Source organism: Clavelina lepadiformis, chromosome 8 (genome assembly GCF_947623445.1).
Source record: "Clavelina lepadiformis chromosome 8, kaClaLepa1.1, whole genome shotgun sequence".
In the NCBI taxonomy this organism is placed as follows: domain Eukaryota; kingdom Metazoa; phylum Chordata; class Ascidiacea; order Aplousobranchia; family Clavelinidae; genus Clavelina; species Clavelina lepadiformis.
Window position 1 is genome coordinate 1,013,007 of NC_135247.1, and position 25,827 is coordinate 1,038,833.

Below are 25,827 nucleotides of genomic sequence, written 5' to 3' on the forward strand. Positions count from 1 at the left end.
AAACAATGATCTTTATTTCTGTTAATGTCTCCTGTAGGTTGCACGCGAAAGTATTTCAGGCTAACTCTCTCGTAGCTGTCCCTGTCTATAAAGTTACCGCATCAGTCTTTTTGTTTTTATTCTGCTCGACAAACACCATCCGTTTGTGTCAAGAGATTGGACTGATTCTTAGACTATTTCACTTGCTGCTGTTTCCTTTTTTCTTAAACGACCACGACAAGAGCAAACGGACGATTTCTCTCTTCAAGCTCGCTCATGTACCTTCAGGAATCCATAGCTCTTTAACGCCCACCCGTGTCGATTTATTTTCATAACGCTATAACTTATAAACATGAATGAAAGCTATAGTTAGAAGAAGCTATGTTTGCACATGAGAGCGTGGTATAGTAAAAATGTTAGATAATTATAATGTTAGTAATTTTAATGGATCATCTCTTTCTCAATATTTCCTGTCTCTTAAATGCGCTAGAAACTTTTTTATTTTTGTTGTAACAACTGTAAATAGAATTCATGCTTCTAGTCGGCCCCTCTCAAAAAATTCTAACCTCTGTAGGCCCCAAAAAACTCTCTGTCGCCCTAACTGTCACACCACGTCACTTCTTTCTCTAACTTCGATTACGGGACATTTGATCGTCTCAGAAAGGTTAGCAGAGGACAACAATATCAAATTCGAAAGATGTTCCGAAAAAAGTTTACAATCGGCAAACCTACCCTTACGTTAGCAAATTCGAAATATCGCTTTCAAGAAAAATCTAATTATAGCTTCTAATAACCTTCGGCCTGGCGTCGCCCGATTTTGGTCAGCTCTCAAGTGGAGAGTGGTAAACTTCTGCTTGAAAGTCTGACCCGGAGAAGATAACCGCAGACTATGTTACATTTGATCGCCTCATTTGCAGCGTTTCCTCCACAGAATACAAGGTGTGCGTTTTTTAAATGACAGCAAGACCCAGTGACTTCTCCATTCCAAGTAGAAATAATGCCGAAGAGAATATGTATTTAAAAAAGAAACTGGCCGCTTTACTTGATTTTGTTGGGTTGGTTTTTGACAGTGAGGTTATTAATTTGGGGAATCACCTATACCATATTGCTGACTTCCAATTTTTTGATGAATTTTGGAGTTGGCCATTGCTGATGCTGTAAAAGAGTTGATTGCTAAATGCTGTTGCTGATTTGGTTAAGGTTCTCAATGCTCATTAGCTTCATACGTTCACATAAAACTGTGCTTGCACAAGACTTGTTGAAGCTTTGTGCATTGTATAGTTGGATTTGGTGGCCGTGCTGACGAGTATTCGTCTCTATGTCTTTATCATTTGGTTACTTTATGCATGGCGGCGTCTGTCAGTCTATTTCACCAGCTACCGGTTACCGAAATAAATGTTATTTTCAACTTAAAATCACATTTTTTTTACAAAGTATAAATTAATTTAAAACTAATCCCCTGCGACCCAAACTCTCACCTCTCATGACTAAATTAGATCAGAAATAATTTGGACATAAAAGGAAGTCAAACAATAGCAAGATTTTAACCCGGGACCTCAGCCATAACTGGACTGCAGAGTATCGCCGTTTTCAGTAAAATCTTGGGTGCGCCAAACATCCAAAAATGACAAATGCGGTGCGCAAAAATGCTTAGAAGCAGTGGAATTGCGCAATTACACAGAAATGTAAACAGTTTAATTTACTCAATCTTTAAATCAATTGAAAGTTGAGTGCACATAAGTTCTGTCCAAGCCATTAAGTACAAAATAATGTAACTTAAGTGCGGCACTTGAGGTCACGCTAGCTCAGCTATGCCAAACTCTGCTGTCTGGCACCATATGAGCCCCATCGCTAACCACTTTGCCACCGTATTGCTTTCTTCTCCTCATCTAAAACGTTGGTGATAAACCCATTTCAGTGAAAATTTTCCGTTCACTTTATTATGATTCAGCAACTTCGGTAAACTTATTCATGCACGTTTTGATCTTTTGGGCTTTGTTGCTTTTTCACGCTCATTGTTTGCTGGTGAATTTATTATTTTATCACGCTATAATAGGGTAGCATTAATATTCGTTTCTCCACTGAGAATGATGACAAATATGCAACACAATACCATGGTCATGGTGGTACTGGGCAGTTTTTCTCATGACTTTTTATGGCAGATTTATTAATTTCAAATTGTGTCTGCTCAGATATTATTGTGTCAAAATAATGTGATGTCTTAACAATTTAAGTAAAGTTATGCTCATGGCAGAACGGGCATGATGTGAATTGGCAGGCTACACCAATTTTGCCCCAAAATATAAAGGCACTCAGGATTTGTTACAGAAATAAATTTTGCTAACTTTAACTGAAATATAATGAAGTAATATAAGTGCATTACGAAGTGAAAGTGGTTTTTGCAACCTACAATGAGCCAAACTTTTATTGACAGTATAACTCGGTGTCGAGTCCGCCAGGTAATGACTTAAATTTAGGATCTTCTGCTAAATTGTCAGACTCAGTAATATGTATATAAGCTGGCACTTTTTAATGAGATCTTACAGAAGCAGCATTGGAGTGCAGTGAAACTTTTGTTTTAATCAGGAGTTGCAATTGCAATGCTTTCCACTGTGATGCGGTGTTTGTAAATAAACCAGTCGTCAAAAATATTAGTTTGTTGATTTAGGCTTAGGCAAGTAGAAAATATGTGAGAAATCTCTGCTGCCAACTTAATAGTTTACTTGGATTCTGTTTCCAACCTATGGTTAGCTACCAGCTTGGCATAACGTGGGAAGAATATAACAGCCCGGAGTTGAATGCCTGAAAACAGAAAATATGAATGGTATATATATATGCAATATTTTACTTATTGTATTCTGCTTGAATTTTTTTTTATTTTATCAAACGCTCTAGTTTTATTTATTTATCAAACGCCTATGCTATCATGAATATATATCATGCTATCATGAATTTCTTATCATGAAATTCCTATATATCATGCTATCATGAATATACGTATTCATCAAGGTTAATGCTGTTCTGAAGACTGCTTGTAAAAGGCCTTGTGAAATTTGGAACAATAACCTCTTAAGTATTCGATCGATAAATTTACCGAAATTCTACTTTGATGAAATTCTTGCATTTCTAAACTTTTCTTGGTGATGCATGATCCATTCTCTCATGTATTATAATTGAGTTTTCTTATAATAATCTTATCAAAAAAGCCCACAGAGAATACCGAAAGAAGTGGCTTTATTCACTGCAAGAAATCAGCATTAAGCTAATACTTTTCTTTTTATTTCAGATAACTTGGAGTTCCCTTTCACATTGTTGGAGGTGAGTAATGGACGCAGGTGCAACCTTGCTGCTGTTGAATTTAAAGAAGAAAAGAAGCAACTTTATAATTTGCCGCCGTCGTTACTTCCTCTCGATATACCTCCTGTGCTGGACTCGCTCGTCCCAGATCAAATCGAAGCTAAAATTAATGAAAAATTAAACAACGAGGAAAATCTTGTATCATCGTCATCAGTTAAAAGGTGACTTGTATTGTGTTGCGCTTAGTGCTGGGTTTACAATAATGACTCCCATGTTCGATACCCTCCGGCGCATGATGCTTTTGGGCAAGATATTTACGATGCTTGCCACAGTTCAGTGGTCCAATTGAATAGATCAAAATTTGGGCAATACTATATAAAAAATGATCAAAAAAGCAAATAAATATGTGTGACGATCGGAACTTGCCCACAGGCTAGCTCGGTAATTGAGGCTCGAGCGATGAGGAATCATGGCGTTTAAATCGTGCAAAGACTTTCCTCAGTTCGAAAATTAAGATTAGGACCACACCATACCATTGAACCCTGCGATTGTTAGTGAAATAGTGATTTTGGCAAATTTTGTCTAGGCTAACCATTGAATGTATTTGAGAAGTTTAATAAAAATTTTATGCAATCCAGGGTGTGGACAAGGCTGACTGACATCTCTTCACTAAACTCAATTGACCTTTGCCCTCTGAGAACATCAATACAGGTGAAAATAATGGATACTCGGTGTGACCTAGGTTGTTTCTTGCTCAGTTAAACACTTTAACTCATTTCAACTTCAAGGTTGAGAGAAATGAAACAAACGGTCGATTGCTTGGTTTTTACGAAGCCGAGGCAAAGGAAGAAGGTGTGGTTGGGAAGAAGCTGCTTTATGATGACGGTCAGTATATTATTGCGGATCGTTGTTTTAATTGCGCTCAATTTGAGAAGTAAAAGAAAATAAAGTATCCTTGGTCTTACCTGGCCAATTTACTGTCCACTAACTGGCGCACTGGGTACGAGAGCATCTTCCAAGTTGAGAGACCCAAGTCAAAAGTTTGAACCCAACCATAGAGCACGTAGTGAAGTATGATTCGAAATCCCTGAAAAGTAATTCTGTTGCAAAGGACAATCTCATTGACTTAAGGATTCAATTCTGATTCGTAGAAATGACAACTGCGACATTTTTAATAAGATTGTGATCTTGCAGGTTTTCTCATGGGAAGTGGCAGCATGGAAACCATTGTGAAACCTGACGAAATTAATTCTGATCTCTTTGAAACAAGTAAAATATTTGTGCTTTTTTAGTATGAGCTGAATGCGTTTATAGTTCTAAGCTAATGTTTAACACAAATATTGCTATAGGCGTATCATGTATCCTGGGTCCTGGTGTTTTTCAACCTGATTTATTCAATTTAAGAACAGACTTTATAATTCAGATAACACAAACTTGTTTCCAGTGTTTCCTTTAGAATGATTGTCGCCAAACTTTGTCTTAGCTTGACCCACTTTTCATATATTTATGAATTATGGTGCATGTCCTTGGGTCCCTTTCTCCCATTCTTATCTCGTGATTATTTGTAGTCATTTAACTATATTTAATACTGTGTGCTGGAAACCCCCCAAATATGTTCCCGTTTGGTTTCATGTTGTATGGAGGTGTGTATGCATTTCCAAATCCACAACAGAGTGTTCATGTCTTCCGCGCATGGCATGTTTAAAACTAGAGGGATGTCTGCCTGTTTTCATATACTATCCGCACTTGTTACTGCTAACGGTGTAATTAATTATATAATTATTAATGTCGTTATGCATAGCTGTGTGATTTCTTTTAAACCGAAGCGTATAAACTGTATATACGTGTTCGGCAATGAGTTTTAAACGACTAGAGATAATGTTACTGCTTGCACGTTGACATCTTGTATCATATCTTTTTCTCATTCAAGTTGTATTATTTCGTGTTCAGATTTTCTAACTTGTCCTCCAGGATTTGACGATGGAATGCATTTTGAAGCAAAGAAAAGTATGTACAAGTTTTATTTGTAAAAGTGTAAATGCAAACGGAAAAGTACAAATTCTGACTTAAGAAGAACATAGAGAGCTCAACACAGATTTTATCAATCAGATCGTCACAATCAGTGCAATGACAATAAGAATGTTCATAATTTTGTTTTCAAACAAAACAAAAACTGACATAGTTCAGAAATTATACGATGCGATTCGCAGGAAAAGCTTAATTTCAAACTTGACTCTATTCAGTGCCTTTAAGATTCTTCATTTAATAACCAAGCATGGAATTTACATAAAACAAGTTCTGTTTAAATACTATTTTTTCCAATTAACTTCTATATATTTTCTGAAGTGAATAAGCCAGTCTTGCTTTTCTGTGTCTTACTCATCAACTTCGTATTCTGGTCTCTCTATCTTGCCCATGAATAAAAATGCTTTCGCCCGTGCACTGTAAATCCCGTAGATAAATGGCTTGTCCACTGTAATTGATTGTGGTCCTGCTGATCTTCCACTGACAACAATCGCTGATGCAGCAGCTGCTTCGGATCCTGAAATACCAAAAATTGCAACTCAATGTTTTTGAAAAATTCAGTGTACATTCAGGTTTTTGTTTTAAGAAAAATTTCGAAGTTGCAAAGAATCTGATATAAAATTGAAGTTATTTTGAGTCATGACTTGTTTCAGTTGACTCGTACCTTCTTCGTTGACTTTTATGAAAGCTTTGTGCACAAAGTCAGAAACGTAAAGATTTTTCTCTACAGGACTTATTAGAGAAAGTTCACTGGTGCCGGCGTCGAATATGTTTCTGATGCCCAGGTTGTTCAAAACCTATAAAAAGTTGATCTATATTATAATTATGGTTATTTACTTTAACATACAAACGCTTTGCATTTGTTAAGACATTATTGATTCAACAAACATGAACACACAAAACTAACACATTGGTAAGTGATAGAAATTTGCTATGACTTGACTTAACTTACACTTTTCATGTCATATCTCTGCGTCATGGAGAACTTGGGCAGAGTAAGCAGAACACTTGATCTTCTCCATGATTTATCTCGACGACTTTTGTCATTCTCATATCCAAGCTCCAACACATTGTCTGGCATTCTTTTAGGTGCTGCATAGACACCATGTACGTGTTATGTTTGTTAGAGCAAGTTTGTTGTTTTAGGTTTAGTTAGTCTTAGATTTTTTTGGTTATTTTATTTCTTTGCATTCAAAAGCATCGAGATGTTTAATAATACAAACAGGTTTATCAGTGCTTATAGGACAGTCCTATGCCATGCACGAATTTATTATGTGGTGGCTACAATGTTTACCTGGAAGATTACGTTTTGACATTCCGACTATGAAGTAGATTTTCTTGTTATCGTCTTCCCTTTTTGTGTATGGAGAGTCGTACTCTATCGCAATATAACTTTCATCTCCATTGTCTGATTCATGTAGGTGGACTTTAATGGCTGATAAACTTCGCATTCCACTCGTTTCTGTCCTTTCACCACTACTGAGTGTAAATTCTAGTGGCTTAAGATAAAAAAAAAACATTTTTTAAATTTGATTTGTGTTGTTGTGTTTAGCACACAGAAACGATGTTTTTGCAATAGATGTCAATTAACAAGTCTTAAGAATTAGTCTGCCGCTACATTTTGTCCTTTTGTGTAATAGTTGTTAGGCGTAACCTGTTGTTTGTCACCACTTTACCTCATTCATAGGTGAGAATTGTGTCTTCCAGTTGGCTTTAAAATAAACTGCATTGACCAGGACCATCCTTGTCAGAGTGGTGATCATACCTGGTGTCACCAGATCCTGGATTCGGTTTTCAGTCTTACTTTCAACCCAACCATTAATTCTAATTTGTGAAAATAGATCTTGTGTGAACTATTACTGATATATCATTTAGTTTTACATATACATACATAGCTTATTGTTATCTTTAAATTAATTAAATCGTCTTCAAACCTTTCGACTGCATTTAGTGCGTCTCCGAAATCGACAAGGTCAACCAATGCCTGATAATCTTCCACTATCGTTTTATTAAATTCTGGGAATAGATCATAATTATGTTGAAGAAACATGGCGTTTGCCATTCTTATCACTGCTTCGTCACTCCTTGTTACAGCATTTGAGTGCAATTTGCTGTAAAATATAAATCAAAAAATTGTAAACAAAAGCACTGTTAAGAATCTTATGGTCCACACGAATGAAAACATTGCTTGTTCTTGCTGACTGCTTGTGGTTGGTATTTGTTGCTTACTTTTTATGATTCTGAAATATTTTTCTGAAACTTTATCATGCTTCTAGCATTACTATGGTGGTCTTAAAACAATTACATGATTATTTATTTAATAGGTTATTTTATTACATTTCCTTGATTTTAATTAGAATATGTTCATTACATGAATGTATTATATCATCTGATCAAGATGAACAAAAACTAAGCAGCTGACATTTTTATGCTCAGCCTAGAATTCCTAGATCATTTTCTTACCTCATCAATCGTTTCACCCTATCTTGAAAGACGAGCGGCTCCAATTGCATTCCTCTTAAAAGCTGTTTTTCTGTTGTCTCTTCAGCTCCGGCCAACAACATCCCAAGCGCCTCGTATAAGCTGAAAAGTTATGAGACGAGTTATTTTATCATCAAAGATTGATTTATCTGCAAAAAGTGAGCTTGTCAGAGTCTAAATCAATTCCTTGTTGTTTGTATACCTCACTGGTGAGAAGATGATATTCTCCTGAGCACCAAGATATGTGAATTGTGCGTGGAGGTTGTTGGAGAAAGTTAGCAGTCTCCTTGTGAATTGTTTCTTCCATTCTTTGTCGTTTTCATCTTGAGCACGCCCAGAGCATGCAACAGCACAGAGAATTGCTATGATAAGCAGTTTCATGTTTTGAGATTTCTGTTTTTGGTGAAAAGCTGCAATTATAGAAAACATGAATGTAAATGTTTCGAGGTGTTAGCAGGCCATTACTTCATTCTCTTGTTGTTATTTGGTCCTTTCCTAATAGAAATTTTGAGTTATTCCTAAATTTGCAAACATTAGGAATTGTCAAAGCTTGCTGATAATTTTTGTACAAGGTTACTTTCAAGCAGCTTGTTCTTACATTTTAAATTCATTTTGTGAATAAACATGAATAGACAACAATAGGTATTAGCTTATACTTACTATAGCGTAACGTTATAGCATTATTCTGTGAATTCCTACGCTGCTGCAAGTTACCATAGTAAAGGTAACCATGACAACAGCCTACCTCTAACTCATCAGTTCTTATAATACCATTGCTGTCATAGTCTGTACAAGGTCGCTTGCTCTGTAATGGCCTGGTCCTGGTCTTAAACTAAGTTTCAATTCAGGAAGTGATTGAATACCAATCGACACGAAACCTTACTTTGTTTGCCCTGTTGCTATTTGGTGGTCTTGTGCATTTGAATGGAACTGCATTGCTCGGGGCTATTCATGAGACATATCTGTAACATGTCTTGCTCCTTTGCATGAAAAAGTTGAATTATTCATGCCTTTAGATTATTACGGCACAAAACATTGATCAGAGTTTGAACAAATTTTGACTATCAACTAGTAACCAAGCCTGTAGCTTTTTAAAGACTCACTGAAATTTTTAGGTCCTTTTTTAAAGCTTTGCTAACCTAAATCGATGACGATATTTCATAAAAACCTGATTCGTGACGAAATACTTTCAGGCTAATCAAAGGTCGTCATCAAAATACTAATTGACAAGGTTTCAGCTAAAAGGCTAAATACTTAAGCATTGTGTGACTCACAGTAGTGTGTTGTACAGTCACATATTGTGCATAAAATGGAGGGGGATGCCTTAAGCTGTTGTTGTTATTGCGTTTTCAGAAGTAATTCTTCTATGTGGCTCAAAATAGAACTAATGAAATATTTTGATATAGTGAGATATACTGAACTGATTTGTTATTGTTAAATAAACGCAGTAGGTTTTACTAATTTTATACGTGGTTGTGAACATACTTCTATGCATTGTCTATTTACGCAAGAAAATAATTAAATTGAAGTGTCGTCAATTTTGTCGCACTTTATTTCTAATGTGACCCCTTTTCAGGTGGGAAATCCAGTTCTGCTTTCAATCTTGGAAGCGTTCTTTTCAACAAAGAATTCACGGAACAGTTTGGCTCACAACCACAAACAGACGAAGTGCTTGTTGAAGTAGGTGGATTATTCAAGTGCCGTCGTTCTTGCCTTGTGGTTTAAATGGAAACTTTAAATCTCTGTCTATTTGCGTTGTCTGTGCAATTTTCAACCCCAAGTTTGTTTTACTTCATCTTTTAGGAAAATGAGTTGGAAGCCCTGCCAACGTTGGAAGAAGAACTACCAGCTGTGAATAAAGCAGCCGCAAAACCGGACGAAAAAGAGACAGCGAAAAATCAAAAGAAACCCAGGTTATTGTGACAGTGGTGCAGAGTAATTGGCATAAAGCTTCCCGTAACTTTAAAAATGAATAAATTTGTCTACAATTTCGCAGTGACAGCCCGGTAGAAGAATCGTGGGCTGAGGAAATAGACATGAAAACATCTGTATCTAATTTCCATAAAGCCGTCCCTAGCATGGCCCACAAGGTAAGTTTAAAATTCAGCAGTTGTATTAGCGCCCATAGCAACGTGCCGTCCAGTACATCAATGCTAAAACATCACACAACTAACTTTTTACATTCCTTTCTCCAGTACCCGTTTGAACTGGACGTGTTTCAAAAGCACGCCGTACTCAAGCTGGAAGATCATCAGAGCGTCTTTGTGGCCGCTCACACCTCTGCAGGTATTTGGCTTTCTCGTTTACATAAGCTCGCCCACTAGTCTATAGCACCACCCATGTATCAAATCCTTTTCTATCTGGCCCTAGCGTTTTTTATTCATCTCAAACAGGAAAGACCGTGGTTGCCGAATATGCAATCGCGCTGACCGCGAAGCACGTGACCAGGGTCATATACACGAGTCCTATCAAGGCTTTGTCGAATCAGAAGTTCAGAGATTTCAAGCAAACCTTCTCAGACGTCGGCCTAATCACCGGTGACGTTCAGATTAATCCAGAAGCCTTCTGTCTTATCATGACCACCGAGATCTTGAGGTCAGCCAGGCGAAGACTTTGTTTATTTTTTTACTTTTCCAGCGCTGCCCAAGTATGATTAAGCGGAAGTCACGATCCACCAGACCTGTTGTTTTTGTTCATTTTTTGACGTGAATCGTAATTGCTTCTGGCATCAACATAGCGTCACGTACAGCCCTATAACTGACTTTCTAAGCTCGAAACAGGTAACACTGCTGCAATTTAGATCGATGCTGTACAACGGTTCCGATGTCATACGGGACTTGGAATGGGTCATATTCGACGAAGTTCATTACATCAACGATGCAGAGGTAGGTCCGATGTCCTCACCTTTGACAAACTTTCCCTTCACAGCGGTGACTTGCCAGATCTGCGTGCTGTAGAAAACCTCACAACCTCCTTTACATATTCACCGAACTCTAGTCAAATCTAAGCTTTGCCACACCGTGTGCGAGTACCGCTTCCTCTGCGCGCGAGTTTGAAATGAAATAAATTGGTTATTTTAAGCAAAGTTCGCTTTCTCGTTTGCTACGTGGTGGCATTCATTGCCTGACAGATTAGTTCCTGCTCATGCTGACGTCGAAAGATAATAATCTTTTTGCGGAATAATCCGTTAGCGCGTTCGTTTTAATTAAGAATCGTGCGCTTGATGACGTATTGGAAATTCCCTTATTACTTGCTAGTACGCTTAAGCAGGGCATATTGTGGAGTTTAAATGTTAAACGTTGTTGAGATCCGCTAATCCGGTTAACTTTTAAATAATTATTTTGTGGAACTTCCGGTTTGTAGTTGTCCTTTTTGGAGAAATCACTTTCAAAACGCAACTTTAGTATTCTCGTATTAGGCAGAAGATTTTGCAACAAGTTTTAACTTTAAATGTTATTTCCACGTCGTTCGTGCTGTTGTCTGCGTCACTGATCGTTAATTTGAAACGAGTTCGCTTTCCGTCTGACAACCGCTGCAATTAACTTGTTAGTCCTACTCCGGAAGCCATCAAACTCCCAAAAAATTAATTTGTCTTCCTTCCAGAGAGGAGTTGTGTGGGAAGAAGTCCTCATTATGCTCCCGGAGCACTGCAACATCATCCTCCTCAGCGCGACTGTCCCGAACGCGTTCGAATTCGCGAATTGGATCGGACGGACCAAGCAGAAGAAGATCTACGTCATCAGCACTCCGAAGAGACCGGTTCCTCTCGAACATTTCCTTTACACAGGTGTGTGCGTGCGCGCTTGTACGTGAGTTTATCCAGTCGGTCACGTGATGTCGTGCCGGTCACGCTTGAATTACTTTAGACCGCTTTGCAACACTCAGCGTTTTTGATCCCAGGGGTTTCGAACTCCGCGTTTTATTTATTTATTATACCTGAGTATCACAAAGTTTTTAAGCGGCTTGGTGGTATGGTGTGGTTTGATATAATCTTTATCCTCGGACTGAGGAAAGCATTTGCGCGACTTAAACCCGGCGATGATTGTTCATCGCTCCAGTCTCAGATCTCTCAACTTCAGAACACAACTAAGCGGTGGAGATATGTTTTGCATTGATATGACGTCATCGTTCGCATTATTTGACCACTACTTCATTATATCAACCGCACCTGTGAATAACCTTCTAATTTCCAAACGTCACAGGCAACAGTAACAAGACCAGCGACCAGATGTTCATGATCGTAGACGGCAACAGAAAATTCCTCACATCTGGTCACAAGCAAGCCGTAGATGCCAAGAACCAGCGGACGAGCAAATACAACAAATCATTCGGCGCAAAATACCGCAGCGGCGGTGGTCCCTCAGCGGTAAGATCTGACGTTGTTCGATATTTTAAAGTTAATCCAGCCTTGAGGCGCGTGGCTTAGTCGTCTATTTATTAATTTCGCACGTATGGTGTGGTCACAAATATGTTTTATTACATATGTGCCTGGCATCAAGGACATTTATATGTTATTTCTCTTTTAACGTGTTTATGATTCAGGGTATTTTTGCGCTGACGTATCACGACACCAGTTTCTTGTTTTCATGTTTTCTAAATTTTTTAAGGTGCAGTTTTTTAAAGTAAACTGTCTTTCTCTATAGGACAAAGGTGTATGGTTGTCACTCATCACTCGCCTGAGAAAATTAAATCAGCTCCCGGTAGTTGCGTTCACGTTTTCCCGCAGAAGATGCGATGAAAACGCGGCCTCCCTTGAATCGCTCGACTTGACGTCGAGCTCGGAGAAAAGAGAAATCAAAGTTTTTTTCCGCAAATGTGTGCAAAGGCTGTCAGGAAGCGACCGGGCGTTACCCCAGGTGAATCACGCGCCATTTTTCAACTGTAAATAACACGCAATACGTGCCGCGCTGTTAGGCCTGTGTCGAAATCTCACGAATTTACCAGCCAATAACAGCGAGTTCGTTAACCACAACACCGTGACGTCACAAGGCCGCCACTTTTTGCTACATTTTTCACTTTTTCTGTAGAACAATGTGACGTAATCATCAATGTAACATCGGTGCTTGTTTTCAAGTTATTTGTTTATGACGCAACACAGGTGCTTCAGATGTCGTCTTTATTGGAACGCGGTGTCGGGGTCCACCACAGCGGGGTACTTCCAATACTGAAGGAAGTGATTGAAATGCTCTTCACGAGGGGAATGGTGAAAGTAAGTACCTGGAAAACAACTGAAGAGATTTCGAAATTAATGTGACGTAGGACCTATGTCGTAGGTGTTTTAAGGTCGAATGCCCAAAAATATCCTGTTTTTGAAACTTTTCGTGATAGGTGTTGGCGTTTTGGTATCAAATGTGATTAACGTGTTTTGTGGTTATGTTGCGTTCATTAAATCATCCCGCAGTCATTTATAGAAACCGTGTTTCACCACGAAAACCTCTGTGAGAGGTTTTAAAGTTTATTTTTGTGCTAATTTAAGTTGCTCTTCGCCACCGAGACCTTTGCAATGGGCGTGAACATGCCCGCACGTACTGTGGTGTTCGACAGCCTGAGAAAGCATGATGGCACGCAGATGAGGAATCTTTTGCCAGGTTTGTTTGAGCTCTTTAGCATGTTGCGTCATTGTTAAATTGATCCCAACGATAAATGATTATGACGTCATAGACTTCCTTTAGTTTTTGTTTTTTTGACAATGCCTTGCATTTTCAGGGGAGTACATCCAAATGGCTGGAAGAGCGGGAAGACGTGGTTTAGATTCAACCGGAAACGTCATCTTGCTGTGCAAGGTAAATCTTCCTACTCCCTGCTAATTTTTGTTCCGACAACAACAGTTTCATTTCAAATTAATCATAGCTTAAGTAAACTCAATGAAAAACAAAAAGCTTCTATTACATCAGAATATGATGACGTCATAGAGGGTTTTGTTCTTCTGAAAACGGGCATTGTTTATTACCAAGGGTGACATCCCGGACATATCGGAGCTTCACACGATGATGCTGGGAAGAGTTACCAAGCTTCATTCCCAGTTTCGCCTCACCTACGGCATGATCCTCAACCTGCTCCGGGTCGAACAGCTCCGCGTCGAGGAAGTGATGAGGAAAAGCTTCTCGGAGTTCCATTCCAGGAAAGACTCGAAAGTAAACATTAAGTGAAGTGTTTGATCGATCTGTTTTGTGGTTACTTGTTGTTTGTTGCTTCATTTCACTCGTTCCTGCTGATTGTATCAGTTTACTTAACTTGATCGGCTAATCACTGTTCGTTCTCATTTTCATGACCCTGACGCGATTTTTTTACATCTGCAGACGCAAGAAGAAGAGCTGAGGAGGCTGAATGAGGAGCTTGCTCGGAGGAGTGATGTTGAGGCTCTTTTGCGCTTCACCGACTACGAGCAGTACTTCCTATGGTATGACGTCATGGCGAGCGCTGTTCTGTCCTCTTTTCTGGAATCGTTGACATCACAGTTTTTTGCGCAGTTGCCAGGAGCTCATGGAATTACGTCATCGAATTCTGGAGCAAACTTTGACGAACGCGGCCACGCTAAAGGTCATGAACCCTGGGAGAGTCGTGGTATTGGCCGGCAAGTACCAACACCACGTCGCCATTACGCTCAAGGTTCGAAACCAACTTCTATGGTTAATGATGCAACGTGTTACGTAATCACTTCGTCACATCCCTCGGGATGCGACCGTGTCTTTAGCGATTAGTTACACTGTTAATATTGTTTGTTTGTTTTTAAAACCAACGCAGACCAACACGGCTAAATCGACCGTGGCCTTCTCAGTGCTGGCTCTGCTGGATAAATCCTCCAGTGATTCAGTTGATGCCGGCGCCATCTGGCATCCCGCGTCCATTCTTAGAAGAAAACTCTATCGACCGGAGTCAGTGACTCAGGTGACTTGATAATTGACTCAGTACGTTGTGACTTCATTAAACTTAATTATTAACTCATAGCACCTCATTATCTTTGTTACTATTTACCACATCAATTACTGAGTAGTTGTGTTGATACCAATAATGTCCATTAAAGTTGACGATAATTTGTTTCATTTGTAGGGATTGGTCGATGTCACTCTCAATGAAATATCTCACATCACCAACAAAACACTTCGCGTGCAAGCCGACACCATAATCGCTGATTGCAAACGGAGACAGGTTCCTCGGTTCAGGTGGGGCTTCATACTTAAACATAGTCATTCTTGTGTCGGTTTGCGTTGAGACTTACAATTGACAAGAAGCTCCACTTTAATTTGAGTTGTTTTTAAATGAAGCAAAATTTGTCAAAATAAATTTCCAATGAAATAGATCGAAGCCGAATTGAACAATTAAAGGACGTTTTTGGAGCGTTCTGTTGTCAAACAACAAATTCATTTCGCCATTTATCGGTTTCGATGATCTTCCGCTTTTTCCTTCAGATCAGACTCACCTGACCAAGCCACCAGTATCGCATGTCAGCAACTGCTGCGATTGGTCGATTCAAATCCCGAAGGTCTCTCTCCCGTTGACGTCATCTCCGAAATGGGGGTCAATCAAGTTCAGATGTTCGAGGACGTGACCAGAATGAAGTCGTTGGAAAGTTCGATTGACAGTTGCTTTCAATGCGTGGAGCGACCCAGCTTTAAAAGCCAGGTATGAACATGACGTAGTTTAAGGTTTACAGAATTCAAAGTTTTCCCAAGATGGGTCCTGCAATTTGTAAGGTCCCTGCGTAAGATGTTGCTGTTAAGACGATAAAACTTCCTCAAACGTTGCTGATTGCAACTGAATCGCTTCAAACCGCAGTAAATAAAAATTTAAAATGCAGAATAGAGGTGGAACTCTAAGGTTAAAGGTCAATTCTCAACACAGACCTTAGCAAGCATGAGCTCGCTTCATCAGGTGTACTTACAGTGATTGTTAAGTGCTTTCCTCACTAGCATTGTAGCTGTGGTTGCGTTTCGTTCATTTTTATTGGAACGAATAAAGTTTAGATTCTTGAAGTCGAAAGTTACCTGAAGCTGAAGGAAGAATACAACAAGATAAAATTCTTACTCAGCGATGAGAGCTTACTCCTCCTGCCTGAATATCAACAGCGGGTGATGGTAGGTATCATGACGTCAATTGTTCGTCATAGTATGTGTCTGTTAGGGCATAATGACTTTTTGTCTCAAGGTTCTGCAAAAACTGCGCTACGTTGATGACAACAGCGCCGTACAGATGAAGGGTCGAGTCGCTTGCGAAATTTCAACCCACGAACTCATCCTCACCGAACTGGTGTTCGAGAACGTTCTTTCCCACCTAGAACCGACGGAGATTGTCGCTCTACTATCCTGCTGCGTCTTCCAACAGAAGATCGACATGGAGGCGGTCTCCTTGACAGCTCGCCTGAAGGAGGTTAGTGCTTGTGCTAATGTTAATCTCGTATCAATCACATCTTGAAATTGTTAAGAAACGGACCCGCAGTCCTTCCACTGAGACTAATATTGCAATGGGACTGGCGTAGAGATAAAACCAAAGTCAAATTGGCGCAGATTTGTACCTTGGTCCTTGCCCAACCGTATACGTTTTCATCACTAATTTGGCTGTGTGTTTCCTTGGTCGTTAGGGGGCGTGCTTGGCGGGGGACATTCAGGGTGGAGTCCATGAACCATGACGTCAGGGACCCTCAAGGCAAGCTTGGGCGTATCTTCAAACAACGCAAACAAAGTGCAATGTGGCCTCTGCATATATACTATAGCTTATGGTCATGTAGGTCACTAAACGTTCCATTCACATTTTCACGTTTCGTAAAAAGCAGCCCCAGATTAGGGGACCACTAATGCTTAAACTTAAAGCCTGAAGCGCTTGATAATGAAGTTTCTTTCAGCGCTGAGGCCCAAAAGGTCACTCCGCGATCCTGTCGTGGCCCCCAAAATCTCAGCAATTTTGCCGTAACCCAGAACTTAAATAACTGTGTTATTATTTTGTTTAATCTTGTTGGCAGGGTATGAATCGCATCATCGAAGTTGCCACCATGATAGGGCAGACTCAGTATGACGTGGAAATACGTCAGTCGGTGGACGACTTCGTATCTGTTTTGAAGTTTGGTTTGGTCGAAGTTGTGTATGAGTGGGCTAAAGGAACCTCTTTCAAAGACATAACGAACCTCACCGACGTACAAGAAGGTAAAACGTCATAATTTACTGTTATTATTACGTCATTACGAGAACAGGTGTTTGCATGTTCAATGGCGGTGGTTTCCAAACACTTCCTACTTGCAGACCCCCGGCTGTAATAATTCCTTTCTCAGGAACCCCAATGTCGGGGACCACCGCTCTGCCATTTCGAAACCTAAGTCGAAGTTAATTAACTTAATGGTGTCATGACAAGATCACGGGAGTCGTGTTCTTGCATAAGTGACAGCTTAACCCCCACATCGTTGCTTCTAACTTGCTATTTGCTTGGTTATGCCCACGCAGGAATGATCGTGCGCACCATACAGAGGCTGAACGAGTTATGTCGCGACGTGAGAAATGCTGCCCGTGTCATCGGCGATCCTGTGCTTTATTCCAAGATGGAGAAGTGTTCCGAGCTCATCAAGAGAGACATTGTGTTCGCCGCTAGTCTTTACATACACTGAGGGAATATCTGTGTGGCGTATATAGGTGATTATGCTTGATGGTCTGCCCTGTAGCCGACCAAGCGTGCGTACTTTAGTAGCGTTCCATAGTGTAGGAGGAAATTTTCTTCTGAGTTCAACTAAGAAGATGTACGCTACGATCACTTTGCTGAAGCATTGGTTGCCGAATTTACAACTGGCTTTAAAATTCTTGGTTTATGTTTCTGCCAGAAGCTTTTAGTGTAACTTAGCTGGATGGCCTTCGTCCTATTTACAAATGCGTGCAATAAAACAAGCCCTGACTGGAATTAAGTCGTGGTATGCATCACGATCTCGATTTTTTGTACGTCACCGATGTCACATTTTTTGTCGACATTGTAAGCTCTTTATCGCCACCAAGTGTTGGCGTGTAAACAAGTCAAGTCCGTGCTTGCTAATTTGAAAAGCGCTCAATAATGCTATCTAGCGACCTGCAAAACATTGCATTAACAGAGTACAGTGGAGTATATATTGAGATTTCAAAGCGACAATGCTGAAACAGAAAGATTTGAATGGCTACGATTGTGCACTGTGTAACTTACGTGCAAGCGCACGTACAATAAATCAATAAGTTTGCAGTTGAGTAAAATGTGAACACCTCTTCAAAATTAAATTCTCTGCATAAATCATTACACTTATTAAAACTTTCACCAGACAAACATAATAAGCTAATGAGCAATTAGTAAAAAATTAATAATCTCTAAAATCATCTTCAGTAACGGTAGACAAAGAGCGACAGATTCCGGTATTGGCAACCTAACCATTGTTGTTTTTTTGTTGTTCGAAGTACATCATGTCCTGTCAAAAATAAATGAAGTTAGTTCTGAATCTAATGTTTGTAAGGGAATTCATTGACATATCTATGATACTAATACCTTAACGCATAAATTTTTGCCTATTTTAAGTATTCAGTTTCACATTTAGTTAGTAACACTTACAAATAAGAATGTCGCTCCAATCAACACTGCTTTCATCTTCACGTCCAAATCCATGGGAACTGCAGCATTATAGAAAGGGTTTGTTATGCACCAAGTCTTATTTTAACCGGTAGCAAAATGTCATGTCTGATATGATAGCGAAGTAAAAAGAAACAAATTTACAAAATTCAGCAGGTTTTAATTAACGGATTGTGATAATATTGTGATTATAACCAAAACTAATATACAGATTATGTGAGATTTACAATTCTAATACTTATGTGTCGTTTTAGCAAAGAGTAACACGACCCGCAATCATTTCCTGTACCATTGTTGTGACGCAATATTTTGCCTTTCTCGCATGCGTTCAATTTGTCGAAAATAAGTTTGTTGGCGTAGGGCAGTAAGAAGTGACAAGTCTGGGAATAATTAGCAATCAGCAATTTAATGCAGTTGAATATAGCTAAGCCAAAATGCTATTACATTAACTGTTGAATGAAGTGTTGTTGATGTGCCAATGTTCTGTCAATTTGTAATCGTATAACGAAGAAACAATATAACCAGTTTATACAATCAACAAATTTGTGCAAACTACTGAACAATACAACTTAAGATAAGCTCAGTGTTAAGTCAGACAACTCTGCTTGTCGGCTTCACAAGACAATCAGCTTTTAGCTGAACAATCGAGTCTAGGATTGATTAAGCAAACAACGACCTTGAGGCTCATTATATCGATGACAATAAACATTCAGACAATCAAAGATTGTATTGGAGTGACTGGTGCAGTCAAGATCAATACAATCTTTGATTGTCTGAATGTTTATTGTCATCGATATAATGAGCCTCAAGGTCGTTGTTTGCTTAATCAATCCTAGACTCGATTGTTCAGCTAAAAGCTGATTGTCTTGTGAAGCCGACAAGCAGAGTTGTCTGACTTAACACTGAGCTTATCTTAAGTTGTATTGTTCAGTAGTTTGCACAAATTTGTTGATTGTATAAACTGGTTATATTGTTTCTTCGTTATACGATTACAAATTGACAGAACATTGGCACATCAACAACACTTCATTCAACAGTCAATGTAATAGCATTTTGGCTTAGCTATATTCAACTGCATTAAATTGCTGATTGCTAATTATTCCCAGACTTGTCACTTCTTACTGCCCTACGCCAACAAACTTATTTTCGACAAATTGAACGCATGCGAGAAAGGCAAAATATTGCGTCACAACAATGGTACAGGAAATGATTGCGGGTCGTGTTACTCTTTGCTAAAACGACACATAAGTATTAGAATTGTAAATCTCACATAATCTGTATATTAGTTTTGGTTATAATCACAATATTATCACAGGATCAAACAGAAAGTTGTTCTTCGCTTTAGGCCTACAAGACATTTCAAGTTTCCATACATGTGGGATAGATAGCTGTTAAATCATAGAGAAGATCGTGTTGATTGCAAGATAAATTATACTCACAGCTGACTGAAAAGTTGGTTGCTTTCGTGTAGGCTTCCCTGAGAAATCCGCCATATTGCTTCGCTATCCTGCCAATCGGGGGGTTTGAAGTATCTTTGGGGTGAATATCAAATGGTACGTCATTGGGGCAACAAGGACCTGTACAAATGCAGCATGGACCCTTGATCTTAAATATCTGCTCGCCATTTGCGTCCAAAATGTTGAAATAGGGAGTCCAGAGGTAGTGGCTAGAAAATTAAATAAAAGCTTCCTGCTTAACTTTGAAATAAACTCACTTTATAAGAAAATTTGGGCTGTAGCTTTTAGCGGCTTGGTCTTTCGTTCTTGTGCCAGATTTTACGGTGTAAGTTTTTTTGAAGTTTTTTAATTTATCAAAACATAAGTTATTTTAAACCAAGGTTCGACAAACAAAGGTCAAATTAACTGTTTTTCAATTACAGTTTAGGCCAAATGTTACTGCTAAGTTTTGAGTTAAGCGGTAAAATTTTATTCATGTTGCATTCAAAACCAGCACCAAACAAACCGATTGGTTGAGTTTCGTATTTTTGAGTTTCTCAACTTTCCACAAAACGGCCTCAACAGCTGTTTTGTAAAAAATGTAGGTCTACCTAGTGTAGTCAGATCAAAGGGACTTTTAACTATGCACTCCAAAATGAAAGCTTCATGGGGAAAGTATTAACAGGTAATAGAGAAGTAGTTATGACGTAATAACCAGTCAACAATGTATTCGATCGCGGTATTAAGTGGGGTGGAAACATAAAGGAAATCCGATCAAATTAGATTGTTCTATCAAATAGCTATTATTACGTATCTTACTCTTGTCGTATTTGTCCAATGGGATTGCCGACTGGTGATTCCACGTTGACCATGAAAGCGCAGTGGTCTGTGTTGGCGCACCAGCAGCAGCCTGCGCAGCACTTGAACTCCCGAGTAAGTCGAATAACTTCCTGTGGGAAAGTTCCATTTTTAATCACGACGAGACAACAATAACGTTGAGAATGATTTCTACTAGAGAGCTACTATGTATTTTAACTGATTGGTATGTAGGCTACTGTACATTCAGCAAGCAACTGTTTGCGTAAGCTATGATATGTTGACAGTGATATATGAAGCGCGTTTTTAATATTAACCAAAATTGACATACTTTGCCTGTGTTGTCATCTATATGCATGACGAAGCCGCGCGCGTTCTTGCAGCACAATCGCATACAAAGGTCGGATTCTAAAGAACAAACAGTTAAAATATGTCTCAAAGTTAAAAAGCAACTTCGGGTTTAAAGAGATGGATCTTACCTTCATGGGCGTAGTAGCACTGTTGCCCCAAGCTGTTCTTCAACATGTATCGGTTCTGAGTTTCAAAGTCAGTTATAACTGTTCAACAAAAGTAACACAAGATTGTAAGAAACGAAAGTTTAAATAACAACAAATACCGGTACCTAATGAACAAGATGACATCTGTATTGGTTTCATTTTCTTTTAGCCTATACCTTCCAACAGTTCAATTTGCTGATGTATGAGTACTTGATCAAGCTGAGTTAGATATTCCAGTCCTGGAGGGCATCCACTCACCTGAGGAATAGGCATCCAGTTTTGTGCCGGGGGTTGCTGAGCTACTAGCCCTTGCATGCCATACTGTGTCTTAGAATTAGATACAAGCATGATTTAATACAATAAAAGTCTAACTGGCCATGAACGCAACTGGGATGTGATATTTTATAAGTTTACTTACCGGTATAGGTTGTTGCGCCTGTAGCGTGGCTTTTGTTTCGTCGTTGTGATCCATGTTCAATCAGTGTTCTTTTTATTGAACCTAACTAAGTAAATTGCTTCCTAATTTTATCCCTACAAAGTGAGCTTGTAACTTGTTATAACAGCCTTCTTTTAAATGCTACAATCAGTTGTTGCTACTCGCTGTAAACTCTTGGGATTGGTTTGCTTTTTCTAGCCTATTCACTTGTGATATTGATTCACTGGTCTGTCATCTGATACGGATCCTTAACTCGTGACTCAATATAAAGTCATTTGTTCTGCTCTGCAAAGTAGACGGGTTGTCTATTGTTGGTTTAAACGGGCGTACAAACACATAAAGCAAACATGTGACCTGAAATGGTCCTAGCAACAAAAACGTTAGGCTATCTAGTTGAACCTTTTACGCTCTCTTTCACTAATGTTGACCAATCGATGACGTAGCTGATAATTTCTTTTATATTTTTTTCCATCCACATTTATAAAGCGCATGGGGCAGACGGCAAAGAAGCCCTTGGTTGTCATGGCACCTTGAGCAGGGAATATTTCAGGATAGGCAAACAAGAGAATACGAGCAGTTGTGAAATTGCTGATCAATCAATGTTGACTACTGTTGTTTACATAGGCTGGAATCCTCATAAAATTTATTTTCTCCTTCATAGTAGAACTCAGCACGCGTCGTTTGGTGATATTTGCGGTAAATGGTCTCAAGGTTTTGCATATTGCTAGCCTTATGTTGATTGCCTATTGTCGCAGGTACCGTATGTTTATCATTACAATTTTTATGAGAGTTGTTAGTTTAAGCGTCATCCTAAAACCATAACAAGACAGTAAAGCCGGTAAGTGCTTGCAATTTTTACTCTATAAACATTTTCGGCCTCAAGCTAATCCACTTCTAAACTTAGTCGTAATGATTCGCATTAATTCTGAGAATGGAGTAGAGCTACTTGCACTAGACGGCGCTACTGAGTTAGATTTCAACTCGTGGCAAGTGGAGCTGGCGATTGGTAACGACATTTTTTCAAACAAGGGGTATGTTAAAATAATACTGAAGTGTAAGCATTTAATAGGGGCTAAAGCTTGTTTTATGCCGTATATACTATACAGTCTACGTGAGGTTCATTGATGCCTATGGGTAAAGCATTTGTGTAAAAGCATTCTTAAGTTACTAAATGTTCCACAGCAGGACAACGGGAATATGTGTGCGCACACAGTAGACTTGTATTTTCCATGTTGCTGCTCAGAAAGACACCAGAAAAACATAATAAAACAGGAAACAATTGATCACGCCAATAAGAAACGTGTTAAGATGGACACCTACAGTATAATTACGTTAAATTGGGACGCAATGCTTTCCTATTGGCCACTAAACATGCAATAGAAAAACTACAGTACTGTCATGTAGTTGGGTCTCGGTACAATGTCAATAGTTTGACGAGCACCGATATTTTCACATGGATAATTGTGACATCATAAGATACTTCTGGGATAAAAAAAGTTTCTTCTGTGTAATTGTAAATCAAGATATTTATCCCTTGCACTTGCAAGACAATCTGGGTATTTTATCCCATTATTACAATCTGGGTAGGTATAAATTCAGCGCAAGGTCGATAAAATAAAATAAACGAAATAAAATAAAAACTCTCTGAATAAGAAAGAAAATTTAAAGATGTTAACCCAAAGCAAGTAGATGTGATATTTGTAAAGAGCGGAGTGTAACGTTTCGCATGAAATACACAAAAGCATAAAGACTAAACTATGATTACACACGTCTATGTTACATATAAGAAGGGCGTGTAGATCTCTTTTAACGCGTTACGAGTTTGCGTTTAAGCTCTGTACCGGGGATTCGACGTAGCAACAGGTAGATAAAGTGCTCACGCGCTGTGGTTCTTCTTCATCAATTCAAGATCGGCGTCCATCATCTCGCGGACGAGTGCGTTGAATTTTATCTCCGGCTCCCAGTCAAGTACTTTCTTGGCTTTGCTGTAGTCGCCCAGAAGCAAATCAACCTCTGTCGGTCTGTAGTATTTTTCGCTCACCGTGACCCGTTTCGCACCAGTAGCCGCATCGTACCCGCACTAAACACCAAAATACATCGAGGTGCCCACCTGATGACTTACCGGTGCGCAAGCCATAATACTAGCGTTTAGTTACTCCATTCATTTACACGGGCTATAAGACAAGGCTCGCTTTCTATACATACCTCGTCAACGCCTTTGCCTCTCCATTCGATTGTTACTCCGACATGGTTAAACGCCTTCTCCACAAACTCTCGAACGCTGTGTGTCTCGTTCGTGGCGAGCACATAATTATCAGGTCTGTGAATAATTCGGTGTTTATTGAAAAGTTCAAAGTCAACAGTCGTTCTTAGTGTTTAAGATCGTCATCAGGGTTTGACCAACGCTCAGGGCGATTGCATAAATATTTTTTTTAAAGAAATATTTGCCTATGTGTCAGGCTCACCTGTCGTGTTGAAGCATCATCCACATCCCCTTCACAAAGTCACGAGCGTGACCCCAATCACGCTTTGAATCCAAATTTCCCAAAGTAAATGTTTCTACGAGACAAGAATAGGTTTGGGAATGGATAATAATTACTGATAAAAATTACTGAAAGACTGAAAACACTAAGTGATAACAAATCTGCACTTTACACGCCACGAGGTGGCGATGGATATGGCTCTCCGTGCTATTTGAATCAAAATAGAAAATTTCGCAACTGAGAGACGATTGTAATCGACCCAAACAACCAAAAATTGGCACAGGCAGTAGCTTAGCAATTCTTTTGCTGGGAGAATAAGTTTTTATAACAACCAGAAGGAAAATTACCTCAACATTTGACACAGACCGGCGACTATGACGGAATAATTTTCTCGTCATAAACGTAACGATTGTTTCCAGGTGTTTGTACGATTTGAATACCTTGTAATCCTAGATGTATCTTGGCCACGCTTCGGGTTATCTTTCTCGTCACAAAATTGTTACCTCTCCTCGGACTTTCATGATTGAAGAGAATGCCATTGCTGGCGTGGATACCGTAAGCCTCTCTGTAGTTAACCACGATCCAATAGGCGTAGACCTTGGCAGCTGCGTATGGCGACCGCGGGTAAAATGGCGTCGTTTCTTTTTGTGGGATCTCTTGGACCTTAGAAAAGTGTTTAGTAATGTCCATAAAAATACAGCAACGTAGAAAAACAAACAAAAGAAAGTGACATCACTTTAAAACCCATTTTACCTTTCCGTACATCTCGCTGGTAGACGCTTGATAGAAACGAATCTTGTCCGCCATGCCACATGTTCTAATGGCGTCCAGCAGCCTCAAGGTTCCAACGCCATCGACATCAGCTGTGTACTCCGCCAAATCGAAAGAGATTTTGACGTGGCTCATTGCTCCCAGATTGTAGATTTCGTACGGCTTCACTTGGTGGATGATCTTCACCAAGCAACTGCTGTCGGTCAGATCTCCGTAATGCAATATCATTCGACCTTCCGCGTGAGTCGCTCTATCAGCATAAAGGTGTTCTATGCGGCCAGTGTTAGGCTGGCTTGACCGCCTTACAATGCCATGGACTTCGTACCCCTTCTCCAACAGCAGTTCGGCGAGGTAAGAACCGTCTTGACCGGTAATACCTGGAATAAGTTTTCAAACTTAAATCATTCTTAACAAAAAAGAAACAGCGCAGTAACAATTTACTTATAACAGTAGCTGCTGTACTTTATAACCTACATTTAGGTTTGTTTATTGTGGTTATTATTGACTAGATAAGAATACAATATTAATAAACAGCAAAAGCGCTGTTCTCTGAATTTATCAATACTTGATTGAAATAAAATAACTGACTAACTAACTAATTCAATTGCATTCATACTAACCGGTTATTAAGGCAACTTTGCTTTTAGTTACTTCTCCGATTCCGTTAATTTGTTGCTGTTTTTTTTCAGAAGACATTATTGAGAACGGTATTTACAGGTATGTTCGCCTCAAGTAGGTTATTCAAAATGTATTGTGGCCGTATTAGCCAGCCCTGAATTCTACACCAACAACAACGTGTTACAATTGTTAGACTGTACCTGATAAATCCCATTGTATAACTCTTACCCGGTTGGTATCAGTTCCCACTGACGTAATAGTCATCTATTGCAACGTAAGATCGTGTTACAACAAAACCCTTACCAGTTACAGTTTATTATGGCGTCACCCATTGTCGTCATCACAAATACTTCTAAGCGACTTACGTTTACTTTTGAAAAAACATTTTTGTTTTGGCTGTGATATGCCAATGGTGTTATCAA

At 39.2% G+C, this 25,827-nt stretch overlaps 4 protein-coding genes across 7 annotated transcripts; 1 reads left to right on the plus strand and 3 right to left on the minus strand.

The window, feature by feature from the left end:
• The first annotated feature begins 2,619 nt into the window (after positions 1–2,619).
• LOC143468275 (superkiller complex protein 2-like) lies at positions 2,620–17,678 on the plus strand. 3 transcript variants are annotated; one of them, XM_076965382.1, is made up of 28 exons: positions 2,620–2,803; positions 3,266–3,497; positions 3,915–3,987; positions 4,065–4,161; positions 4,471–4,545; positions 5,227–5,283; positions 9,359–9,462; positions 9,586–9,695; positions 9,779–9,872; positions 9,978–10,068; positions 10,176–10,377; positions 10,583–10,667; positions 11,386–11,569; positions 11,985–12,148; positions 12,426–12,638; positions 12,881–12,991; positions 13,259–13,370; positions 13,489–13,565; positions 13,737–13,916; positions 14,082–14,182; positions 14,253–14,391; positions 14,527–14,670; positions 14,833–14,945; positions 15,192–15,405; positions 15,747–15,857; positions 15,928–16,149; positions 16,739–16,919; positions 17,214–17,678. In XM_076965382.1, the coding sequence occupies exons 1-28, from the start codon at positions 2,797–2,799 to the stop codon at positions 17,372–17,374; spliced, it is 3,654 nt and encodes a 1,217-aa protein (XP_076821497.1). In that variant the 5' UTR covers positions 2,620–2,796; the 3' UTR covers positions 17,375–17,678. The 3 variants fall into 3 exon arrangements, with proteins under 3 accessions (XP_076821497.1, XP_076821498.1, XP_076821499.1); XM_076965383.1 differs by lacking the exon at positions 5,227–5,283; XM_076965384.1 differs by lacking the exons at positions 2,620–2,803; positions 3,266–3,497; positions 3,915–3,987; ... (1 more) ...; positions 4,471–4,545; positions 5,227–5,283 and adding an exon at positions 9,077–9,137.
• LOC143468276 (neuroserpin-like) lies at positions 5,282–8,215 on the minus strand. Its single transcript, XM_076965385.1, has 8 exons — positions 7,985–8,215; positions 7,765–7,884; positions 7,236–7,412; positions 6,978–7,125; positions 6,596–6,800; positions 6,254–6,393; positions 5,966–6,098; positions 5,282–5,818 (listed from the first exon to the last, which is right to left on the minus strand). Exons 1-8 carry the CDS (start codon positions 8,209–8,211, stop codon positions 5,652–5,654), a joined length of 1,317 nt encoding a protein of 438 aa, XP_076821500.1. The 5' UTR covers positions 8,212–8,215; the 3' UTR covers positions 5,282–5,651.
• Positions 17,679–17,847: 169 nt separating the features above from the next.
• Positions 17,848–21,693, minus strand: LOC143468277 (phospholipid scramblase 1-like). 2 transcript variants are annotated; one of them, XM_076965387.1, is made up of 8 exons: positions 21,516–21,693; positions 21,274–21,418; positions 21,080–21,157; positions 20,932–21,008; positions 20,604–20,734; positions 19,788–20,014; positions 18,331–18,389; positions 17,848–18,190 (listed from the first exon to the last, which is right to left on the minus strand). In XM_076965387.1, the coding sequence occupies exons 1-8, from the start codon at positions 21,567–21,569 to the stop codon at positions 18,149–18,151; spliced, it is 813 nt and encodes a 270-aa protein (XP_076821502.1). In that variant the 5' UTR covers positions 21,570–21,693; the 3' UTR covers positions 17,848–18,148. The 2 variants fall into 2 exon arrangements, with proteins under 2 accessions (XP_076821502.1, XP_076821501.1); XM_076965386.1 differs by having other exon boundaries at positions 21,274–21,424.
• Positions 21,694–22,729: 1,036 nt separating this feature from the next.
• LOC143468128 (GDP-mannose 4,6 dehydratase-like) lies at positions 22,730–25,601 on the minus strand. Its single transcript, XM_076965129.1, has 6 exons — positions 25,408–25,601; positions 24,770–25,164; positions 24,457–24,679; positions 23,999–24,092; positions 23,739–23,853; positions 22,730–23,613 (listed from the first exon to the last, which is right to left on the minus strand). Exons 1-6 carry the CDS (start codon positions 25,481–25,483, stop codon positions 23,410–23,412), a joined length of 1,107 nt encoding a protein of 368 aa, XP_076821244.1. The 5' UTR covers positions 25,484–25,601; the 3' UTR covers positions 22,730–23,409.
• Between the last annotated feature and the right edge of the window lie 226 nt (positions 25,602–25,827).